General features: G+C 49.4%; 2 protein-coding genes across 2 annotated transcripts; both read right to left on the bottom strand.

Annotated features, from left to right (window-relative positions):
* Nucleotides 1-77: 77 nt before the first annotated feature.
* On the bottom strand, nucleotides 78-10028 carry TGM4 (transglutaminase 4). Its single transcript, XM_065753734.1, has 14 exons — nucleotides 9934-10028; nucleotides 5849-6028; nucleotides 5666-5772; nucleotides 5373-5502; nucleotides 4926-5044; nucleotides 3845-3952; nucleotides 3242-3416; nucleotides 2786-2924; nucleotides 2456-2559; nucleotides 1947-2198; nucleotides 1391-1735; nucleotides 861-1030; nucleotides 541-677; nucleotides 78-419 (listed from the first exon to the last, which is right to left on the bottom strand). Exons 1-14 carry the CDS (start codon nucleotides 9941-9943, stop codon nucleotides 278-280), a joined length of 2118 nt encoding a protein of 705 aa, XP_065609806.1. The 5' UTR covers nucleotides 9944-10028; the 3' UTR covers nucleotides 78-277.
* A 9586-nt stretch (nucleotides 10029-19614) lies between these two features.
* TMEM42 (transmembrane protein 42) lies at nucleotides 19615-24404 on the bottom strand. The gene is made up of 3 exons (XM_065753742.1): nucleotides 24288-24404; nucleotides 21695-21841; nucleotides 19615-20922 (listed from the first exon to the last, which is right to left on the bottom strand). The coding sequence occupies exons 1-3, from the start codon at nucleotides 24402-24404 to the stop codon at nucleotides 20782-20784; spliced, it is 405 nt and encodes a 134-aa protein (XP_065609814.1). The 3' UTR covers nucleotides 19615-20781.
* Between the last annotated feature and the right edge of the window lie 115 nt (nucleotides 24405-24519).

The raw sequence follows: 24519 nt of genomic DNA, 5'->3' as shown, positions 1-24519 counted from the left end.
GGCAGCTTTGTGAGACTGCGAAAGCTGCAGAACTGCCCCTGCCCCAGCACAAACATTGACCACACAGTGAATCTGTCGATTTTAACACTCTTTATTGAATCACAGTCAGCTGCAATCAAAGCAGCTGTGGCCTTTACGTCTAATTCCCTTTGCTTAATGGGATTGTAGTTCTTTGCTCACCAAGCCCTATCCTGCAGTCAAGGAGAGGAGTGGTGGCAGTGACCCGCAGCTGTCACATGTCCAGGCTCCCCTTCTGCCCCCTGCCAGGGTGCTGCTCCTAATGCGTGACCATGATGGCCTTCTCCACCGAAATGTCTTTGACCTGGCTGGAGGTCAGCCTGGCCACGATCTTCTTCTCTCCTACTCTTGTTGGAGTGCATATGACTTCAGACTTTATGATCCTGCCCGGCTGTATGTCCCTAGGGATAAAGGAGAACAGTCCCAGCATGAGCTCCTTGCACATCATGGGTCTCATTTGCTGATTTGTCATAGTTTTGCTGAGCTGTCTGGGGCTCAGGGTTGCTCAAAACCTCATCTTACCCTTCCTCAAATGTCGCCATCTTAAAGATGCCCAAGCCCTCCACCATCAGCTTGCAATTGTCCATGGGGACGTTCAGCTTGTTCTTGAAGATGAAGGCACAGGTGAAGTCCTTGTTCACCTTGGCTGTTTCCGGCATCTGGAGGAGGAAAGTGAAGTAAACACAAACACCAAGGATCAGAGAGGTGACAGAGGTGCTGGAGGTGCTACTGGCTCTGCCACGGGGAGATGTTTCCTGCACACACCCTCCCCCCCCCCAGTCTACTTTTGGGACCTTTGCCTGGGGCTCCCTAGTACCAAGCCTGGGAGGATTCAGCCTCACCTGGACCTGGATGGGAGGGTACTCGAAGCTCAGTGACACCTCCTTGGTGAGCTTCTCAGGTGTCCCATGGATCTCAGCAATGGCAGTGACTTGGACGTGCTCTTCATCATCCACTGTGGCCAGTGCCTTCATGTAAGCGTCAGGCATGATCTTCAGTGGCACGAGCACCTCTGCAGGGCAGAAAACACAACCCAGCTCTTTAGCACACCAGGGGCAGTGCCTGGTGGTGCTGGTGGGACTCAGGGTGAGGCACATTTGCTGAGGCTATCCTGCCCCGCATACTCATCTTCCCCCAGTGCAAGTGCTGGCTCAGAAAGCCCTAGCAGCAAAGATATAGGTGTATATTTTTGGGAAGGGTGACTCATGCTTGGAGTGAGCAAATACTGTTAAGTATTCATAGCTTGTTAGTGTGTTGTTTGGCACGTTGCAGTCATGCTGCTGGGATCAGCAGGTTGTTCAAAGATATGGAGAAAGCAACAAATAGCTCTGAGGGTAAATAGCCTATAAAACATCTCAATTTCCATGCCTACCAGATTGGCCTTCCACCTTGACAGTCTGCTTGATATATCCAAGATTGGCATGGACTTTCCCAGTGTAGGACTGCAGCTGACAGGAGCTGGCAAGGTCGACAGTCCAGCTCCCACCCACAGTGCTCTTCACAATGATGGCCACCTCAATGGGATCACCAGGATACAGAGGCTTTTCTTTGGTTATCTCCAGCTGGACTCCAGACTTGGGGATCACCTCGGTTTGGACTATGTCCTTGCTTACGCTCTCTCCCATGGGGACTGCAGCAAAGTGTGCACGAGGTGTCATCCCTGAGGGCTGCAGGTAGGAGATGGCTCTCTTCATGGATGCCCTCTCCTCTGAAGAGCCTGATGAAGGAAAAAAGCTTCCTCAGAGCCACATCTCAGCTCCCTCACCCAGAGCCACCTCCCTTCCCTTTATTTGTTCCACTGCTGCTGAGCAGAAGGTGTCAGGGCACCGACCGCCTCCAGCCTCAGCTCAGGAGATCCCCTTGGTTTGTTCTGCCACTGGGAGCGGGGCCTCCCCTTCAGCTCTGCTTTGAAGGATGGGGGCAGTCACCTTCAGGGAACTTGTACTCCCAGGTGATGTCTTCCCTCCTGTTCTGCCCCACAGCCTTCGTGCTGATGCTGGCGCCGATGCTCTGGCTCTCCACACCCAGCTTGGTGTACTCGTTCTTGCCGTTCTCCACCTTGACACGCCAGTAGACCTTGTCAGCGTTCACTTCCGCATACACAAACTTGCTGTCATAGGGCAAATACACGTCTCCATCTTTGACAGCCTTCAGTGGGCATGGGCCACACTGGAAAATACCTGTAAAGCACATTCATGGCTATTTGCTATGCCAAATGTGACATGCACATAGTGTATTTACATTCATGTACCCACAGTGCCCTGCAGGATTGACTTCCAGTCTGTCAAGAAACACCATTCCCTGCTTCCCAGGCTTAGACAACAGAAGTGAGACCGCCAGGCTCAGGAGCTCACCTCTGGCTGGAGACCACAGTTCCATACAAAACATCCCTGCCTCCCTTGGGAGTTGCAGAAGAGCCCTTCCAGGAATATCCTACCTTGACTTTGCTCCTGAGGGGTTGCGTCGATTGCCTGCCAGCCATCAAACCCTGATGGCAGGTCCTTCCGCTTCATCCAGACATCGTTCCACACATGGAAGTTCCTGTGTGTATTCAGGTTGCAAAGAAAGGGAGTCAGCTGGTGCAGAGTTCCTCATCTTAGCCCTTCCAGAGGGCAGCTTTAATGGGGGATTTGCGTGCAGCCCTGCGAAACCTTGGGCCTTCTCTCTCTCCCCAGCAGCAAACGTGAAGCAAAGGGAAACTCTCAAAGGAAAGCCTTCTGGGGCTGGGGAACACAGCACTGCAGGGACCAGGGAGGGTTGACCCTACCAGATGGAGTCAGAGGACATCCATTTCAGCTTTTCTCCTTTCTCATTCAGGTAGATGTCAACCCTCAGGTTCTCATCGGTGTCATGCGCCGAGTTGAAGTTGCTCACGCTGCGGGCCGGTATCCCCAGGCAGCGCATGACTGCAACACAGACAGACAGAACACAGGGTCACAAAATCACTATGCTCCACTTTGTACTTATGGCCTCTTGTCCCAGTGCTGGGCACTGCTGAACAAAGCCTAGCTTTCAGTGCTTCACTCTTTCCCATGATTTTCCTTTGATATTTATCACGTAGATAAGACCCCTGAGTCTTCCCTACAGGAGTCTCAGCTCCCTCAGTCTCTCCTCACGACAGGTGCCTCAAACCCTTCATGAAACCCAAGGGACATGCGGAAGTTTCCCTGGATTACTAGCACAGTAATTAGGATATCAGTCAGAGAGACATTTCAGCCCTTACCTGTAGTGAGGACTCCTGAGAAGACCCAACATTGACCGTAATTGACAGGCTTCTTTGTTTTGTAATACTGCTGCAAAATTGCAACGCTCCCAATCCATGCCATGGGGGAAGTCCCATTCTCATACTTCCCTGACCAGTTTCCCATCACGACACCGTTGTCATCGTTGGCGTTCACCTGTGTCCATGCACACACACAGGAGACAACTTCAGAGGTGAGGCTGAATGAGGCCCACATCTCCCCAAGGTTCTCCACAGCCCTGCAGCCAGGGCTTCCCTGCCTGGAAACCCTCTGCCTGGATGTCTTCAAGCATCCTAAGCCCCAGTGCTCCCAGCAAACCTCCCAGTTCAACCAGCAGCTGCACCTAAAGCACGGCACTGGGCCTGGCCACCAACTGTCTACCAAAGGACAACCGCTGGGTCAGAGGCACACTTTGGAAATGGGGAGATGCTGCATTTCTCCTGCCTCTTCCCTCCACCCAAAATGCCTCCCTAGCTCTTCTCCTGCCATCTTGTACTCATTCTAAACACACCAGGGAAATAAAAGCGAGCAAGAAGCGAGAGGGAAAGCTGGAGGGGCAAACCACTCCTCAGAGAGAGTCATACCAAGGCAGACATGGCTCTGGACACAACCACGGGATCCCTTCTACTGCTCATCTTGAGCTTGCTTTTGTCCAGCAGGTACATGCAGGTATCCAGGATGTATTCCTCAAACTGTTTTGGAGAGAAAAAGGAGACATTTTTACACACTACTCTGAAACAGGATTTGCTCACTCACCATGAGGTCTGTGTAGGTATTTGGAGGAAACTGCCTGACTAGCCCTAATTTCAGACCTTCCCTTATGATATTGAATGAACCTACTTCTACTCTCTGGGCAATATTGGCGGTGAGTAATTGAATAATGGCATTTTGAGAGAATTACAGATATTCAGGCTTTTGACACAGGTACAAAATAGATTCTGGTTCAAAAAGTATGTAAATGCAGAATATTATGGCAAAGGATTCCTGCTTAGCAGGTGCTGATAAAGCTCCCTTAGTTCCTTCTCAGATAGATGTCAGACATCTTACACAGCGAAGCTTGGCAGAATATCAGCATCACTTCTCCTTGCTTCATAGCAGAATAAATATTAACACAGGCACAGCTCTATGGACAGTGCCCTTTGGCCCATTTGTGGAAAAGGCATCACCATGAGGAATTTTGCTGGGCTCCTCTGTGTCATTCAGTTTGAAATTGCAGACTTGGAGAATAAAATAGAGGGAAAAAAAAAGAAAGCCAGAAAAGAACAACAAAAAAAGATTCTAACAGCATTAATGATGCAATGGGGACAGAATCAGATGTCATCATATGTCCGCCATCTCCCCAGCTGCTGAGATGGACAGAAGGGAAATCCCAGAGGGGAAGATTTGGTCAGAAATGCTCTGTTCTCAGTTTCTGAAGACTTTCCAAGGCTCTGGAGGTCTGAGGGCAAATGTGCCATTGAGTTCTGGTCTCAGGCTGGGGCAAGGGAAACTGCTTAAGTAGACAGATTACTCTAAGCAGGTGAGATTTCCCAGTGAAACTAGGGGATTACTCAAGTGCTTTGAGCTGCTCATGGGCTTAACCTATTTGTGGATTCATTTAAATTAACACCAAAGAGAGAAGGAATGAAGAGAAGTAATGATGCTGAGGGGACAGCTGTGCCTTACCTGCCCAAAGTTCCAGGGTTTGCTGTGTATGCTGTAGACAGATCCAACATAGATGTAGCCTGTATCGTTGAGTACATACTCCTTTCTCTCAGCCTCATTGGACAGGAAGACAATATCACCTTGAAGAAAAACACTTAGATGTTGGCTGATTTTCACACCTGCTATAGGGAGATTTTCCTGGAAAGCTACCACAGCTGGTGATCCGTAACAAACTGCTTGGTGGCCATGCAGAACTCACAGTTTTCTTGCTACTATGGGAGGGTTCCTATAAGACTAGTTTTTATTTTAAGCCCCAGGTGCTCCCTGGTGAGGAGCTGGCTCATTACTCTTGACCCACAGGGATGAAGCGTTTTAGAAAGAAGAAAGGATGTACATGGGAAGGAGGAGAGGAGAAGCTCCTGGGTCAAGCAGTAATGATAACCCAGTTTGCCGTACCGCTCTCCTTACCTTCACACCAAGGGTTGAACAGAAGGTAGACAGAGTTCTTTTCGGGCTTGTAAACATTAGAGCCAGTCCTCACGGTCAGGCCGTATATTCCCACTGCAGCATTGGGTGCACTGGTGATGGACAGCGTGCACTGGGAGGCAACAAGGAGAGAGGACATGACATGACCGACCCTATGTGGTGGCACCAGATCTGCGGGGCAGTGGGATGGGGCACATCGTGTGTACCCACCCAGTGGGGCAGAGGGAAGTGAACGGGGCTAAGGGGTTTTCTTCCAGTGCCACCCTGTGCCCTACCTCCGTGCCTTCGGACTTGATGATGGCGATTTGCCAACCACTGACATTCCTCATGCTCCTGGGGTTCAGTGACATCAGGGTCCCTGTGGGCTCCATCGGCCGTTCGCCTAGAAATAACCAGTTGCACGGGTTTGCAGGGCTGCGCAGAGCCCGGTTCTCCCCCCCACTCAGTGCAGTGCTTACCGATGCTGAAGTGCAGTGTCAGCTTGTCGGCGGCTCTCAGCTCCCTGCTGAGGGTCAGCTGCAGCAGGAAGGGCTGCCCACGCCGCACCACCAGGTTCGGGGTGTTGTACGCATCCGTGTGGTGCTGCACCGAGTTCTGGCTCTTGAGGAAGTCAACCTTGGTGACCTTCAGGTCGCTCTCTGGAAAGGTGTTTGCAGAGAGGGAGGGAGATAAGAAAAAAATAAATTGATGTATTGGTCAGTTTTCTTCTTACTAGAGGTCTTGTGGCCTGGACACCCAGTGGTCCAGCAAGAGTGCTCGTCAAGGACCGCTGCTAGGAACTGATGGCTCAACAGCAAACACTAATGTCACTTCTCCCGCCGTTGGGTCAGGGGTATCCCACCTCACAGTGCAGGTGCTGAGGGCAAGAGGGGTCACATTAGCAGCAGCCGAGACCATCCCTCTACAACACAGCTTGCTTTGCCACAAAGCAAAATTCACCTTGGCACACAAACCCTTGTGTTCTGTTTTGTTTCTGCAGTTCTGGAACAGATGCCAAAGGGAATGATGCCCCAGGCACTCTGCATGTGGCAATGCATCTTCCTCACCTTGCTATCCTTCACCATAGGCAACACGTGCACATGTGTATAAACAGCTATAGAAATACATGTATATCCAACAGCAAAGACTCTTGAGTACTACAAATGATTCTTTGTTCCTTCAGATGTGGTAGTAGTGGCACTAGAAGCCATCATTGTATCAGGAGTAGCCGTAGTAATAGCAGCCAGGGCCAGTGGCTTAAAAATTAATCCCAAGAGTTGGTTTTATCTCGGATCAAAGACTTTATTAGCCTTGTCTTGGCATTGAACGCATCTGTCTTGATTATCAGGTAACGGTTGACAGCAGCTGTGATTGCCCCTTGTGGGACATAGGCACCCGGCCAAGTTGGATGTGACCCAAAAGTGTCAAAACTCAGCCCCTCAGACTGCTGAACTTTGCAGGAACAAAGTGAGATCCCTCTGCTCCACGCTAAGGTGGGGGCCCAGGACTCTGCCCAGGTGGGGCAGGGAGAGCCAGAGCATGCCAGAATGTGGTCATGCTTCCTCTGAAGCGTCAAACTGTGTCCTGCCTCTGTTCATGAGCCTCCTTAGAGCTAAATGCTGTGCAAACAGCAGGGAGTAGCAACGCTAAGCAAGCGCTTGGCTCACGAGTGATTCAGATAAAGAGGTGGGAGAGTCAGGAAATATGAAAACTGGGATCACTTAGAAATAAAGGAGTCAAAGGTAGGAGGGGTTAAGGGATTAAGTCACAAAATGCTTTGGCAGCTTTATATGGCACTGCCAGCGGTGCCAACGTGAGCATCACTGGGAGCCAGCCCTAGTGCCAGGGAAGCTCAGATATGCCTGTGGCTGCTGCAGGCATGGCTTCTCTTGAGAGAGGCTGAAAGCAGGGCTGGATCCTGATACGCAGCCTAGATCAAGGCTGCAATTGCTGCACAATGACTACAGCTCTGAGCAAACCAAACCGATTGCCCAGTGAGCTGCACTGAGTTACTGCCTCTCTGTATTTCCTCCTAGTTACTCAATAAACCATATTCATCATAACTGTGTAAGAATTATCGGAAGTATGGTAAACAGACTTAAAATTAGCTGTCACTTTTCATTCACTGTCTGCTTGTTGGAGTGCTTTTTGTTTGCTTGCTCCATGCCAACACCAATCTCAGGCTGACATTTTGCTCAACGGGGTGTGTGGGACACCAAAAATTTCAGCAGGAATTGTCCAATCATATGCTGAAGGAGAAGTGGATATTCCAAGGATATTCTTTGGAAGGAAACAATCTCCAGCCACCAGAGCTGCTTGTCCTTGCGCCTTTCTGAAGCTCTGGTGAGCCCACGGGCTGAGAAAGAAATGGCTGCCCAGGGAGATGAGAGCTTACTGCTACTCAAGGAATCCATCAAGCTGGCATTTCTTAACTTAGGAACCATGTTAGGTGCAGCCAGCAGGGCAAGGGAGGTGATTGTCCCTTTCTACTCTGTCCTTCAAGGCCCCATCTGGAGTACTGCGTGCCGGCCTGGGGCCCCCGACTCAGGAAAGAGATGCAGTTGTTGGAGTGCTATAAAGATGATCAGAGGGTTGGAGCACCTCTCCTGTGAAGAAATGTTGAGGGAATTGGGTTTGTTCAGCTCGTAGAAGAGAAGACTGCAGGGAGATTTCATTGCAGCCTTCAAGTACTTAAAGGGAATTTATAAATAGGTGAGGGACCAACTTTTTACAACATCTGATATTGATAGGACAAGGGGGAATGCCTTTAAACTTAAAGAGGGGAGATTTAGGTTAGATGTTAGGAACAAATTCTTTACTCAGAGGGCAGTGAGACCCTGGCACAGCTGCCCACACAAGCTGTGGAGCCCCAGACCTGGAGCTCTCGAGGCCAGGTTGGATGGAGACCTGGGCAGCCTGATCTGGTGGCTGGGAGCCCTGGCCATGGCAGGGACTTGGAACTGGGTGGGCTTTAAGGTACCTTCCAACCCAAACCATTTCTATGATTTTCATCTCAGGATACTTTTTTGTTGGCTATCATTAATGCTGAGGATACAGAGAGAAAATAATACAGGAAATTATTTTTTGGAGCACGCCCTGACTGTGCCAAGTCCCATACTGAGGAGCTATGACTGCCCAGTGCTGCATGCTGACCACCATGCACTGATTTCTGAGAAATCACACCCCTGGTGACCTGTGATCCAGCTGACACAGCTGTTTGCTCTGAGGAATGTCATGGAACCGGCTGGAGGCATCCCCTATCTGTGGAAGCATCCCTACCCTTAGGCTGCCTTCTTTGCACTGCCTGCAGGCTTGTGAGCGTGAGAATTAATGGTTTACAGTGGATGAGTGATCTGAGATGTATAAATACATAGGTATATTTTTCTCCTAGTTCCATGATTTATCTGTTACAGAGTTGTTATACAACCTGACAGAGACACTCATCCTTACAGTCCTAAATGCCACATCTGTAAGTCATGAGGTTTGAAAAACCATATTGTAGAGCAGAGTGTTTATAGCCGGTCTGGCTTCAGTGGGAATAAGGGCTTCTCAGGAAGGAAGTGCAGTGGGAAGTAAATGGTCTGGCTGCAAGAAGGGATAAGATTTAGATACCTGCATTTACTTACCATCTTTGCCCAGCCTCAGGGGAGCACTCAACTGAGGGGCAAAGATGCTGCTGCCTGAGGCTGGCAGGGAAATTCCAGCTCAACCACACACATGACACAGAGGTGTAAAATCATAGAATCGTAGAATCATTCAGGTTGGAAAAGCCCTCTAAGAATATCTTGTCCACGCACCCACCCACCCTCACCATGCCCACTGACACACCCCTCAGTGCCACATCCTCACGGTTCTCAAACTCCTCCAGGGACGCTGACTGCCCCACCTCCCTGTGCAGCCTGTGCCACTGCAGCACCACTCTTTCAGAGAAGAAATGTTTCCTCATCTCCAGCCTGAATCTCCCCTGGCCAGCACTGGACAGCATGACCCCGCTGCCAGCTGTACCTTTGGCACCAGCCATCCCTGCTGCCCAGCTATGCACCAAGCCCAGGGCTTGGGGCAGCCCCAGCAGCTGCAGCCACTGCAGGAGTGACTCAGGCACCTCACTGGGTCAGTGCAGGTACTGCTGACAATACGGCAAGCCATGGGACAGGCTGAATTCCAAATAAATCCCTCTCATTCACTTTGCAGCTTTCAACAGGTGGTGCCAGCCATCTCTGAAGAGCAACAATCTACACAATCAAGCAGTATGAATGAAAGGAATTCCTTTCAGCTTAGCCCAGTAAGTTTTTTAAAAAGCACACTTGTTGCCCATTACCATCAGCGGAGCCGGATTTCTACAGGTTGAAGAAAAACAATCAACATTGGGTTGCGCTTTCCCGCCATATTCAGTGAGCCCTCAAAACCACGACCTACACAGCCTGACCCCAAAAGCAGCACTTTCCCAGTGGCACCCAGATGCTTTTCCCCAAAGTCCCATTCACTGTAGCCTGCTTGAGCCCCAGTCCTCACCACAGCAGCCCTGCTAGGTTGCAAACGTAGCACACGTTATCATAAAGCTCACCAGTACTCATGGTTCTTGCCGGTGTTGAGACCAGATGAGACAGCGATGCCAGTGGCTTCTGAGCTCCCGAGTAGCCTCTGTTCTTGCCCGTGTGATTGCAGCAGGAGCAGGGCTGCCCTTTTTATCTCCCTCGCTGTGAGGTGTCAGCAGGTCCACTGCCAAGGGGTGGTGTTTAGAGAAAGGAAGTTCCCGCAGAAAAAAAAATAATAAAAAAAAAAAGACTACAACTCCCTCTGCACATAGTCAGCTCCTGGAGAACAGTGAAACTTAAATCCCGCCTCACATGGAAGGTAAATTTGCACAATCAGATGACAAGTGGACAGACCCTTCACTGACAAACAGTAAATCATGGATTAGATGAGTAACAAAATGCACTCATGCCCTAATATCCAGACTACTGGGACTGTTCAGTCCTTAAGAAATCAAGAGTTTCCCACGAGGAATGCTCCAACATTCTTTGAATTTAACAGGATTTTCATCATGCATTTTGGGACAGAAGCAGTCAATGTCGTGAGCTAACAGCCAGCACTTGCACTTGCAGCAAAGCCTCTTCACCGTGGGGTTGGTGGGGGCTGGAAGAGAAAGTGGGGGGGAAGAAGAGAGCAAAACTGGGTCCTGGAGGAGCAAGAAATGTGGTGGAGCAGGAGCCGTCGCTGGCTGAAGGAAGTCTCTGTCCAGGAGTTGCTGGACCCCATGCGCCCCATTGCCTCCCTGTCCTAGGGTCACCAAAGGGGGAGAGAGGAGGGCACCCCATCAAGGGCACAACTGGTGGCACAGGGCATCAGTGACACAGGCATGGTGGCCAGGGGCAGAGAGAGATGAAAGCATTCCCCCAGATACCCCGAAGTGAAGGAGTAGCTCAGCTGTGGGAGAAGCCTCATCCTCACAATACTCGCCTATGTGGCAGCAGCCAATGCTGAGCCCTGCGTAGTGTGCTTTGACCATCAGCGCACAATCCAGGATGCAAGAGTAGCACATCCAAGTGTAGGATCTCCCTAAATAATGCTTCAGTGCTCTCAGACACGTGGTCTGTTATGGGGTGGTTCTGTATGGAGCAAGGAGTTAGACTCAGTGGTCCTTATGGATCCCTTCTAACTCAGGATATTCTATGAGTCTATCTCCCTGCAGAAGCTTTCGCCATCAATTCAGGTAGCGAGGTGTTTGCTTTAGGAGGACCTGTTTCATTCAGTGCCAGGTTAGCAGATTCCACCCTCCAAGCATGTCTCTGCTTGCTTCAGGTGTAAGTGAGATGTCCCCACTTGAGAGCATGACAGGCACATCACGGGGCACGGAAGGTTCGGCACGCAACTCCTAATCTTGCAGGACATCTCTATGAACATCTGAGCTGGCAGCGTTTGTGATAGCCACAGCATCACCCACCCTTCAGAGCCAGACACTGTGCTGCCACTTGGATGTTTCATTACTGAAAAAGCACTGCAACTCCAGTTCACCTTTCAGCATTGCCTTCATTCTGTGCTCCTTTCATCCCGGAGGGTGGAAGACTTTTGTTTAGAACTAGGATGGGATGAAGTAAAGCATACACGGAATGCCAGTACAGTAACACAACCGGTAGTGTGCGTGATCTGAACATTTACAACCTGTTTCTAGTTTCCACTTGGTTGTAGCAACAACCAAAATCCACTTAATCTGAAGTCACTGACAGTAGCTTTAGCCTCAACTTGCTATAGACATCATTCTGTGCTTGGCTGAAGGCAGTTTACATTGTCTTGGCACAGTAGTCTTACTGCAAAAACTACAGATTTTTGCAAACAGGAAGGGGCTGATGTCAGTAACGCTTTGCTTCTGAAAAAGGCATTACATCGGTATGTGCTGGAGGGTCAGTACAGGCAGGGTGTGTATTCTAGTTCCGTATGGTTTTGCAAAAGGCTGATTTCAACAAGATGCACGTTCTGATCCTCTGAGCCTCCGAGTTCAAGGAAAGACTGCTGAAATCAGGTGGGCGTGAGTTCTGCCCTTCGATGAACCTTCACCTTCAAAGACAGTTGACCTTTACCCTGTCTTCAGGACTCCTTGGTTTACACCAGCAGAAAGGGGCTAGCTTTCATTTCTGCTTTCACTTTGTGCAGCTGCTGGTCTTCTCTGCTCCCATCACCCTCTTCTGTGCTTTGTTATTATCTCAAATCAACAGCACTAAACTTGGCGCACAGTGCAGCGCTCTGACAAGAGAGCATTCCCCCACCTCGTACCAGCGTGCCCTGCCAGAAATGGACATCGAGAGTAATACACTTTGGGAGAGCTGTTGGCAAGCTCTGAGAAAAGAGACTGTAGGAATATTTTTCAAATACATGGTATTTACTCGTCCCATGTTGTCAGCAGGCAGTGTCCCTCCTGCACACCAGACTCTTTTTGCCTTCTCTGGGCAGAGCGGGCAGGGTGCTGTGATCCTGCACTGTGGCTTTTTCCCTATCTCTGTTTCTTGCTGTTAAAGACCTTGGGCCTTCTTATTTTTTTCCCAAATAGTTACAACAGTTAATCGCTTCAATCGAGCTCATGAAAAACCTAATATGCTCTTCTAATTAACAGAAGCGGGAGATGATCTTTTTTTCCCCTGGCAATCACTTATCGCTGCAGCAAAGCTTAAGCTCCCACTGTTCTGTTCCTAGCTTGCAAAATCAGACACCAGAGGCTATTAATCTTATCTTCACTTACCTGCAGAAAGGTTAAGTCAGCTTATTAGCTGACACAAAATGCAACACAATGCAAACAAACAAAACCAGAATTCCCCAGTGGCTGCTCCCCTATTTACAAGCTCATTCTTTGTCCCACATTTTGTTTATTTTGTGTATCAAAATGACGAGAGTAAGGCAAACTTCCAGAGCATTCCCAGAGGTACTGGTGCCAGGTAGGAACAAGAAGCGCGCACCAACCCTCAGCTTTGCAGTTTTAGTCACTGGCAGGTCTAGTTACAGAGAAGTTGCCTTTTATAACAGTGACACTGGACCCATGTTTTTTATCGCCGTTCAAGCGTTTGAGTTGTGCCTACCTTGTCTTTTTATTTTTTTTTCCTATGTCCAGAGCCCCTCTCAAAAATAACAGATCAAAAGTGCCACAGTCTTCTCCATCTTTAGGGATTTCCTCATGGTGAGACACATCTACACGTAAGGAGCCTGACGTGCTCTGGCCGCTGTTACTGTCGAGGGAGCGCTGATCTGATCACTCCTCACTCATGTCCTTTCAGCACAGGTCATGACAGTGGCCTGTCGTCTACGCCCTGCAGGCATCCCATCCTCCCAAGCAGGCAGATGCTTCTCTAATCTGACATGAGCTGACTTGTGGCAGCTCGATCGGACGTAAGGGTTTGCTGCAAGATGGCCAAACCCACATCATAACCAATTCCAAGGCATCTGGCCACAGCTCACTCATAATGAGTTTCTCATTAGCAAATACTGAAACGTAATAGATACCAATAAACTTGCAATGGAAATTCCGTTGTTTCATTCTCATTTATCCACTAAGGAATGTTTGGACCTAATGTTATGGGTTTGGATGCCAAGTTTCAGGCATTCACCTCCAGCAGGAATGAAAACAGTCCCTGTGCTGAAGCCAGCATCCCCAAAGGCAAAGAAGGCTTTCCACCTGGAACGGAGACCAAAGCTACACGTATCCCACATGTTGGCTTATGGCCTTGTAATCCCTACTCAGGCAAAAACCTCTTGTGTAGCCCTGAAGGAGAAGAGCTGCTTTAACAGAAAGCCAAAGTGACACAGTGCTAACATAACTCTTCTGGTTATTTTAGATTTTTCTCTGGCTGAGCTGCATGAGGCAAGGGGAGTCCCATCGTATGGGACAACCTTGCCTGGAAATAGACCTTGGGATTTCAGAATTGCGCAGCGTGACCCTTAACTCTTGCACTGGAAGCACCAAAATTATCATGTTGCAGTGCTGAAATGATTCCATTACATTTTCTGACTAAAATGGTTCAGGACAAAGCACTATTTTTCTGCAAGATGCTTCTTTAGAATTACGTGCAATCATAGATGAAAATATCTCTACCATGCCACTACTTCCAGGCAGCAGCTTCCTCTCTTGTGAAATTGTTCCTTTTTTTAACCTGAGCAAACCGTCAGCACTTGCTGTGACGTGGGACAGGGGCTCCCAAGCTGAGTTCTGCTCTGTGCCAGGAGGAAGCTGATGCAGCTTTGCTTGTGGCCCCTGTCCTTGTGGTAGAGGAGATGGTGGGCAGCTGCCAAGTGCAAGTCACGGCCTTCTCAACTCCTTGTTGCAAGCCGCCTCTGCCACCTTTCCCATCCTAACCTGCAGACCTGCTCATCACACCTCCTCCCCATCAGTAGACCTGGGAGGTGGAGAAGGTCTCACACTGCAGGAAGGCCTGCACATGGCCACAAGCATGCAGGACATCCTTGGAAAGGGTTCAGTGGGGCGGGTGCAGCCACCGCAGGGCCATTACTCCACCCTAGAGCCCTGAACCAGCTTCCAGGGTGCATGTGCGGCCACGCTGACTGATTGCAGTGTGGACACACAGCCACGGCCTACACCTACAGCAAACAAAATGAAAAGGCACGAGGAAAAAGAGTAAAAGAAGGTTGTAGAAAAAATAAATGGTAAAGGCCAGGTAATCAACAGCATAAATATTGACTCAGCGATAAATAGTTTATCCATATATTTAAAACAGTTTCAGAGAACAAGGAAAATACTGACTGAATGCCTTCCCACCTACAGGATATGTGTTTGGTTGCACATGTCTGACTGAGAAAACAGAAACTGACCTGCCAGCTTTTTCAAGAGACATTTCTTCTTGCAGGGACAGCACAGCTGCTTCTTGCAGGCCGCTGTGGGAATGCCCACAAAACGTGTGGCTGCACAGATGGGGACAACACGGTGGGATTTGTGTCTGGGAACCTGTCACTGTTTGCCCTGAGAAGCTGCCAGGACAACGTGCCCCCATTCACTACTCTTCACAAGATCCAGGTCATAGACCTTCATGGCAGCTCTAGAAGGTCTCACTTGGATAGGCAGCTGGAACAGCTCCAGGTTAATTAGGATTTCTTAGGAAGCACCTTCCTGCAGCGCTGGTTCCTGACAGCCATACCTGCCTGTTGCATAACTTAGGAATGTCCTGAAGGGATCGAGTCACTTAAAACATCTCCTCGCTAGGCAGTAGAAATGGTGGAATTTGTAATGGCTTATTTTCCCTGGGGGCACAGCTCGCTGCTCCTGGCGTTGCTGTAATTCACAAGGAACTCTGGCTGATGTTCAGGATGTGCACACGCACTGAGAGCAGGCCATGGCGCCAAGCAGAATTGCTCAATGCTTATCTCTTGATGCAGAACCAAAAGAACCAGCTCTGCTTTTCTCAGAAGAGGTGAGCGGGTGTCACGTCCAACACATCCAAGCCTCATCCCAATTTCCACAGATGGGATGAAACCACGGTACGAACCAGAGTGATGGGTTCAGGGTGAGGGTGTATGCGTTTCTTCCAAATAGCGGTGGTATCGCCTGCCGCACCCAGTTTACTGCCACTCTTCCCATTGCCCTCCTCCTTACTTCCATTGTGGTAGCCTTATCCCTGCAAGGCGTAGCAAAGCCTCTGTACTCTGTGAGGCTCAAGCTAGGGCAAGTCGGACATGCAACATCTGCCCCAGCCCAGGAGCTCCCAGCACTAACTAACACAGTGCTACCAGTTCCATGGGACTTCAAGGGCAGGCAGTGCCCCTGTGAGCTGCTGCTTGGCTGCTCAGAGCAAGAGCTCTGCATATGCCAAGTGCTATGGTTGTGGCTATGTGGTGCTCTGGCCACCTCGCACTGCCAGTAGCCAGGTGCGGCAGGGCCCTTCTCCTTTGATAGCAGCGTGTCTCACTTCAAGCCATGAATGCATACCCAAGTGTCTATTATGGTTTCTGTGGTTAGCTATCTGGTGGCCTAGCCTCTGGTGGCCGAGGTCTGTGTGATGTCTCAGAGAGGAACCTCCTTTCCATAACACAGTACTACTTAACGGGAACTGCCAAACGTGGAGGCAAATAGCTTCCGCTAGAAGTGGTGTTGCCCACAAAATCTGTTCACAGGTCACAGAAAGTCCAACTTCCTGCCCAAAGTGGAATGGCCACCGGTACTAGAGTGGGTCGGTTGTGGTCTTGTCTGCTTGAGCACTGAAAAACTCCAGAGATGAAGAAGCAGCCATCTGGGCAACTCAACTCCTGGTGAAACGTTTTTTTCTGAAATGCTATCTTGGAACTCTCAAGGTGCAACCTGAGCCTCTTGCCTCTTCTAGTAACGTCTGCTGCAGAGAGCAGCCTGGTTCCACTGCCTGTATACCTCTCCTTCAAGCACGTTAGCTGCTATCAGGTCACCCAGACAAGCCCACAGTCCTCGGTCTCTCCTCATACACCTCTGTCATCTTGGTATTCCTCTCCCAGACCAGTTTCCCAACATCTCTCCTTAACTGGTGTGCCCAGTACTGGACACAACACAGAGCCACTGACTACATGAGAGCACCATCAAGACAGTGCCCACGCTGCCAACAGCTCAGGACCCCATTTCAGCTTTTACAGACAAGTCAGTGATGCCTTTTTGTCATCAAAAGATCTGGAAACAGAAATACCTTAGGAAGGGCACTAGCCTAGCCTAACACCTAGCCTAACAGCTTTCTTTTCAAAGTTACAACACGTTCTTCAGTCTCAAATATTTCATTTTTTCCTCAGGACCATATATTCAGAAACGTCTTCTTGCAATCCTTTCCTTTAAAAAATGACAAGAAGCAATACCCTGTACACTTTTTCTGTGACAGTCAAGGCATGTGGCATTACTTTTCTTCTGTTCTGAATCATCAAGACTTTCTTTCTTAAGAAATGTGCTGTAACATTTACTGTGTTACAGTGCAATTTTGCAATGTCATGAAGTGTTGAAGGTCTCCAGAGGGTCGCATCAGGCACTGCACTGTGTTAGATGGAATTTTATATACACCAGCCTGCAGAAAACCTACTAAGCCTATTCAACGTACTCACTTCTACTACTTACCACCCTTGTAAACATAATATCCTGTAAGCTGTCTTGATAAACACTGTCACTGAACTATCTTGATAAACATAGTGACTGGGCTATTGTACAAATCCTCCAAGTGACTCATAGTCAATGACAACAGGAACACTTCTCTGGTTTTACATACAGCCCTTTACCTAATCAAGTCAAACTATGCTTTAAGGTTCAACTGCTAGTATCATTTCATCTGGTTTTGTTCACCTGTGAAGGTATACAGGATATTATTTATATTAGAATGTAATACTCTCAGACCTTCCTCGTACAATAGAATTTTCAAATATTTCCACAATTAACTCAAGAATACTTCAGTCTTTGTGAGCACTGCTGTGAATCCTGCTGTTCACCATGCACCTGATTGTTCCATTGTTCGAAGCATGACATGAGATAGCCCTGCTTCAGGAGAATCTGATCAACAGGATGCTTATATATCAGCTTGTGTTTGACAATGAGGGAAAGGTGAGGGAAACACTCACTACCATCAGTGCCTAAGAGATGTGCAAACACAAGTACGCCTTGTTGGGGAGACAATCCTTTTCTTAAATACCTGAGCTCAAGTGTGAGGAAACCCCATGCACTGCTGTAGTTTCAGCATATGGACAACCCAACTTCTGGCCTTGTAAACCAAGGTGTTATCTTTGGTCATGCTTTTCAGCGTTCTCACAAGGTCTACCACCTTTGAACTGCTCAGTCTTCAAGGACAGCTTGCCAGTTAGTCTCACATCCTCTTCCTGTGTGTGCGTGTATGATCTAAAATATCTGTACACAGAAAATTTCAGCCACTGAGCTTTGGATAGTGGAATAGGCTGCCTGGGGAGGTGTTCAAGATAAATTCAGGGACATAGTTTAGTGGGAAAATATTGGTGGCAGGTGTATGGCTGGACTGGATGATCTTGGAGGTTTTTTCCAATCTTGGTGGTTCTATGATTGGTTTGGAAATGAGAGCACAGCTTTTTGTGGTCACCTCAGCTGCACTTTGGATAACCACACACAAACTATTTACGAGAAGCACACCATTTGGTCATGCAGCAATTGCAGCCCTGGCGCTGTGCTGACAGGCTCCACCAAGCCCTGCTTACATAAAAGAGAGGAATTCCACCACCAAAATGTGCTCTGCTCAGCAATCTTTCCTAAAGAAACACTGCTTCCAATTCCAGCGTGTAGTATTTATGAAGTTTTAGACAGTGTTTTCACAGTCCTAGTTTATCTTCTTCTGTCTTGAAAGTATCACAAAGGAAAATGTTATCCATACTTTCAGTGGATGTACAAGCATGTCCCTCACCTTGGCATGCGACAACAATTCTGAAATAAAGAAATTGCAGTTTTGAACTAAAAAAAAAAGGAGCAGCAGCAACAAGCAAATTAACCAGCAAGCACAAAGAGTAATAGGGAAGGACAGAGTTCTTGTTCCTGTGCCCCAGAATTGGACTTAGAAGTGAGGTTGATGCTCATTTGGTAGAAGCCCTTACTCGTGGGCAATGCCAGGTGAGAAACAAGCTATGGTTACCTCAGAGTCTGGAAGGATATGGTCTAAATTCCACATTCTGCTTTTGAGATTTTGCGCACGCTGAGCCAAGGGCAAAGAGCAAGGCACAAGGTGGATGCATTGCACAGTCCTGCAGGGACTGTGGCTATCCACAGACCAGATTTCACAACCACAGCCAGTCTGGTCTTTCTCCGACCATAGGCTTACATTTGGCTGGGAGCCAGTCATGCTTTCCAAACGACATACCACGGTAAACAAACTAGGCTTATAGCCTTCATTATTTCTCTGTCACATGTGAAGTCTAATGAGATTTCATAGCCTTGGAAATACAGAATTCTTGGTTGTCAACTCTGCAGCCAGGCAAGGGACGATGATGGGTTGTAGATCCTAGCAACTGGTTTTTGCTCCCACTGAGGGGTTCAGGTGTGCAGAAGCAGGGGCTGCCCTAGGCTTGCTGCTGTTTCAGCCACTGACGGCAGCAACTTCCTTTCTAATACCCTGAGTCATGGCAGCTCAATGGCAGCTCAGCAGATCTTGTGTCAGACAGAGCTGGACAATGTTTGCCTTTCTGCTTGTCTAGCACATGTGAATTAAGCCAATTCAAACCAATCCATCGCCAGCTATCAGCCAGCCTAATCAAACAAGAAACACCACCTCCTCTGTCTGTCCTTCAGTGCAACATGGCCCTGCTTCCAAGGCCAACGGATATATTCCACTCATTCTGTCCTTGCTGGCCTCCAAAAATGCCTTCTTCACATTTACAAGGAATAGGCACAGGGAACGCCCTATCCCTTTTCCCACCAACTCCACTGTCTTTGAGGAAAAGACTTAAGAGCACAGCAAGTGGGGAAAGCAAAGTGGCTTCTCAGGACACAGGTGGCAAGTGCCATGAGGGAAGGTGCTCCCTGAAAACATGGGACCTACAGCAAGGGGACAGCAACTTTGTAAGCTGGTATCAAGAAGGAAAAGGCACAAATCCAACTGTGGTGGCATTTCCACCTGCAAGTCTATATGTACAATCCTGTTGGGCACGGAGCTGATCTGCCAGCTAATATGAACATGACAGGTCCTGATAATGAGGCTCACACGAACGTGTCCTTGGGTTTTCTGCACATGCCACAACTGTGACTCACTTTCTGCAGTTACAAGAAGACACAGACAATTTGGCAAGCCCAGAGCAAACAAGTGATATCACCAGCATGATGCATACATTTTTAGGCATCATAATGATTCTTTATTAGGATTGCAATAAAAAATTACCACGGAAAACAAGCATGTGCAGGCAGGGGAAAGAAACCAACACCTCAGAAATGATGATTACTGCCACGTGTAACATATTGGCAGGCATCTCATTCTGACAACAAAGAGTAATCGCTGACCCAAAATTTAGCATGAGTGGGTACCAGTGATATATTTAATTACACTGCATGAATGGAAAATAGCATCATCAGGAAGTGAAAAAAATGTTGCCTGAGAAAAATCCATTTTTACTTATAGCGATTGTCAGCTTATGTTGAGGGGGACGTGTTCAACATGGACACTCTTAAAGAAGAGGGCTGACTGATGACATGGTGTTCTCGACGTATTACAGTATGACCTACACAAACCAGAAATAGCGATCAAAATTCAGTGCTGGTTAAGAGTTTAAAGGAAAATGCAACTACCTTACAATGAGCAATGTGTCAGGAATGGGAAACTGGGAATTACAGGCAACAGACGTAAATGGCAAGTCAGAAGGTGTGTGTGATAGTGGCAGCCAAAGAATTAATGGAATGCTCCACTGCCTTCCAGACAGCAGGAACCTGGGGCAAGCATGGGGCCTCACCAAGAGGCAGCAAGCAAAATCACCACCAGCAGGGCAGAAATGTCCACAGCCTTCAGTGCCTAGTTCTGCTTGCTTTTCCATTCTGGGATGGTTCCTCTCATGGAAAAGTACCAACGTACAGTCACTTTCCGCAGCCATTATGTCTACTTTCTCCCTCCCGTCCTGGCACTGGGAAGGCTCCATCAGCGCAGGGTGTGAAGAGGAGGGGCAGCTGATAAGCTCTGGCTCTGGTTTCCAGACAACTGACTCAGACTGATCAGCTATCCCTCAAGTTGTCACTGCTCCCACATCTCCACCAGGCACCCGTAATGGTTGCCCTGGCCAGCCATGGAAGATGCAACCTGCATAACTTTGGAAATCGATGGAGAAACGTGCAAGGGAGCTGAGCAGGTCTGACGGCACTCAGCAGGTTCTGGCACAGAACGAGGAGACTGAGAAAGTGCATGGTGTGAGGACCAGGTTGGGACCTGGCGGTGGCAATAGCTGAAACATTATCCAACTGGAAATGGAGCGAGGAGAGGTCTCACAACCCCTTCTTCTCCACCACCTGTGTTGGCTGGGGTGCAGCAGTGTGCAGCAGCACGAGGCCACAGAGTGTCACAGTGAGGCCAACCCACCACAGCGGTGTCCACGTCTCTCCAAAGAGAAGCTTGCCCAGGATGGCCTGGAGGAAAAGAAAAAAAATAAAGCTTTGCTGAGCTGAGCCATCCCAAAGCCTTCTGTACTGTCAGCTCCTCCCCAAGGCTGCTTCAGCAGCCCAGGAGAATCTGCTAGAGAAAACTCCTGGTAGGATCATCACCAACATACAGATGATGCTGATGCTGGAGATGACCTAGTTCAGCAGCCAGCTGGGAAGCACAGCCAGATGGAGCTCCCAGACAGGATTTCAGCACCCGCAGTCATGCTTTGCTGCCTTCTCAGCACCTCAGAAATCAAGTCTCCACTCCAGTCAGTAAAAACACAGCTCCACTGACTTGAGAGCATTTTGGACAAGGCTGTGAGCTGGCTGAGTAGGGTTGAAGCACAGAAACAAGACTGACAGCTTGCGAGAGTGAAATGCAAGCATGCCTGTGGGCCAAAAGTGCTCATGTTCTCACTAAGAGGTGGCTTTCATCTGTCACAAGTGAGGTTTTGCTTTAGTTAAACCGGAACAAAGCAAATGCTCCCAGTCCCAGCTCTCACTGGCAACTAGGAAAGTTCAGTTTACACGTAGGGGTAACACTTCACAGCTGCTCCAAGGTATGGCACCTGGAAGTAACACTCTTCTTCCCACACCATGCAGAAAATCCTATAGCCTCTGTGTGAGGAACAGCTGTGAGCTGACACAATTATCTCATGGCTGTCTGCACAGGGGTACCTACACCTCCCTTCATGGCTAACATCACCATTCCACATCACTGTGTTCCTTTAGGCACCTTGGGAATGAACGTACTCACCGAACAGATGAAGTTGGAGGCTGTTGTGGTCACAGAGGCAGAGGCTGAGGAGGAGGACAGTCGCAGGGCTTTTGCAAAGACTGTCCACATGAGTGCATTGCAGGCACACACCAAGCCAATGCAGCCCATGCGAAGTAGCACAGGCAGCTGAGGACAAAAGGGAAAAACCCACTTATTTTCACTGACTGCTTATTAAGCCTGCACTGTAACACGCGCACTTTGGAGTGAAACCAGACAGCACAGGCTTGAAACTTGAGTTACATGAGGATGAAACATTGAACCACTGAAGGCAACAGAAGCAAGAAAACAGCCCTGGATGGAACATGGCTCTGAGGCATCTTACCGTAACTATAGCTTCAGAGTACGAGCTGAGAAGCACTGGGACAGTGTACAGCAGCTGCGATGCCAAGAAGCCTAACTCCAGAAAGCTCCTGGCCTCACAACTTGGTGCACATGCCATGGAGTGCCTGTCCATCACCAGACGTATGGAAAAGGGTCATATTTGTCCTTGTCAGAGTGGAATGCAGCTGTAAATGTTAACACTGTGTAAGGGCTTTAACTCATGCAGTCTACCCCCTACTGCTCCAGCTGCTGTGGCCCTCTCCCTAGCACCTCGGTGTTGTGCAGTTGATGTGAGGGCCATGAGGCCACAGGCTGAGTAACTCCTGCAAACACTCAGGGAACCTACAGAGAGGAAAAGCAAGACTTTGCCCAGTCCACAATGGTCACATCTCTCACCTCTCTCGGCCAAAGGAAGGCCACTGTGGGTGCGAAGCCACCCAAAAATCCAGCTTGCCCCTCAGGAACGGCAGCATTGTGCCCTCCCTCTGCCAACTGACCCCTGGGGCCTCCAGCCACCTCGTGCTCCTACCCTGAAGAAACTAACAAACACCAGCTGCTGGCCACCCCACTTTGATGCAGCCCAGGATACCGTTGGCCTTCTGGGCTACAAGCATTTGCTGCCGGATGATGCTGAATTTTTCACCTTCCAGGACCTCTAAGTCCTTTTCAGCAGGGTTACTCTCAGTGAGTTCTCCCTGCCTGTATGCATACCTTGGATTACCCCAAACCAAGTGCAACACCTCACACTTGGCTTTGCTGAATCTCATGAGGTCCAAGCGGGCCGACCTTTCCACTGGGTCAAGGTCCCTTTGGATGGCATCCTTTCCTTCTGTCATAGCAAAACAAAGCCCTGCTTGATGACTGGCACGAGCTCTCCAAGGTTAACCTCAATCCCACAGAGTTCACGTTTGGTCTCATTTTGCCCCACTGATAGCAAAGTCCTCCAACTTTATCAAGGCAATAGCAAACATTCCCAAACAATTCCCACCTGCGGAATGCTTTGTGGCATGAGGCCCTGTGCACCAACACATCACCGCCCCGGCTCAGAGGGATCACAGGGTCAGCCAGGCCCAGATGCACTGGTCCTTCGAGGAAGAAATCTGATGCTGTGCCATAGCTCACTGTGGGATGGGGTTTGCCTTCCAGACAGCTTCTTTCTCCTGGCCTCTCCCTTTGCCTGGATTAAGGGACATTTTGCCTTGCGGCTCAGTATGTCCATGTAGGCCTCTAGAGGTCATGTAGACTTGGAAGATATAAAAAATAACTCCACGTTTTATATACATTATGTTCTTCTCTGGATCAAAAAAAGCCTACCATGGTAGACAGTGAGGAGGAAGGGCCTTAAGACAAAAGGATCTCATTACTGTCTCCAACTACCCACCACGGAGGTGAAGAGGTGCTGGAGCCAGGCTCTCCCGTCAGGTATGTCGGGGTATGACAGGGGGCAGCAAGTATAGGTTAGGAAAGGGGAAATGCTGATACTGAAGCAGAGGCTGTGGGTTCTGCAACCTTGGAGGAGGTCCAAGCTCGACTGGAGAAGGCCGTGAGCAATCAGCCAGTCCTGCTGGGGCTGGACTACAGGGCTCTGGAGGTGCTCCCTGACTCGGGTTACTCCATGAGCCTACCAGCCATGGAACGAAGCTGGATCCCAGCTGCTTGCAACTTCACTGCTGAACTTCTACTGCAGAGCCATGAACTCAGCTCTGGAGGTGGCACGTGCCCAGAGGAAGGTTTCCCAGAGAGGCTAAGTCCTTCTGAGTCCCGGGCAGAAGAGCAGTCATGGCAACGACACACAGTGCAGAGATGGGAACATCCCCAGGTGCTCCTCACAAGGAAGGACGGAGGTGTAATTCCTTCCCTGCAAAGGGCTCAGAATGGCCAGCCCAGTGAGTCAAAGATTACTGTTCTGATTGCTTTTCTAAGAAGAGATTAATTCAGTGTACATTTCAGATAATCCCGAACCACTGCTGAAGTGGCAGAAGCAAATTTAGACGGAGGTTGGCAGGAGAGAGGGGAAAATGAAGAAAAGGTTTTGTTCATGTGAAATGACCCCCCGTGCTGAGGTCGCTCTCAGGTGGGGCCGGCACACATCCGTCTGCCCCGCAGATCTGTCTGCGTGCTGTTTATCGAGCGTCTCGCTGCTCCGCGTCACAAGCATCAGCGTACTTTCACCACCTCCCACCGGGGGGCCCGAGGGGACAGCACGGAGCCGTGGCAGGGGAGAGGCCAGGCTTTACGGATGCGTCCTTACCCATCCGCCGGCAGCCTCCCCGTCGCTCAGGAGCCTTGCCCCCAGTGCCAGCTTCGCCGCGCCCGCCGCCGCCGCCCCCAGCAGCCCCGCAGCCGCCGCCGCACCGCACGGCCGCATGCCGGCACCCCGCGCCCGCTTCCGGGCGGGGAGGAAGGAAGGGCGGTGCGGCGTTTGCATACTTAGTTTTTATTCAGAAAGGATGCGGTACCGATCTAGCTTTAGCCCCGCAGCG

This window comes from Cyrtonyx montezumae, unplaced genomic scaffold, assembly GCF_038088225.1.
Source record: "Cyrtonyx montezumae isolate F1298 unplaced genomic scaffold, pur_monq_1.0 scaffold_8, whole genome shotgun sequence".
Lineage (NCBI taxonomy): Eukaryota > Metazoa > Chordata > Aves > Galliformes > Odontophoridae > Cyrtonyx > Cyrtonyx montezumae.
This window is presented reverse-complemented; position numbering and strand designations above follow the sequence as displayed.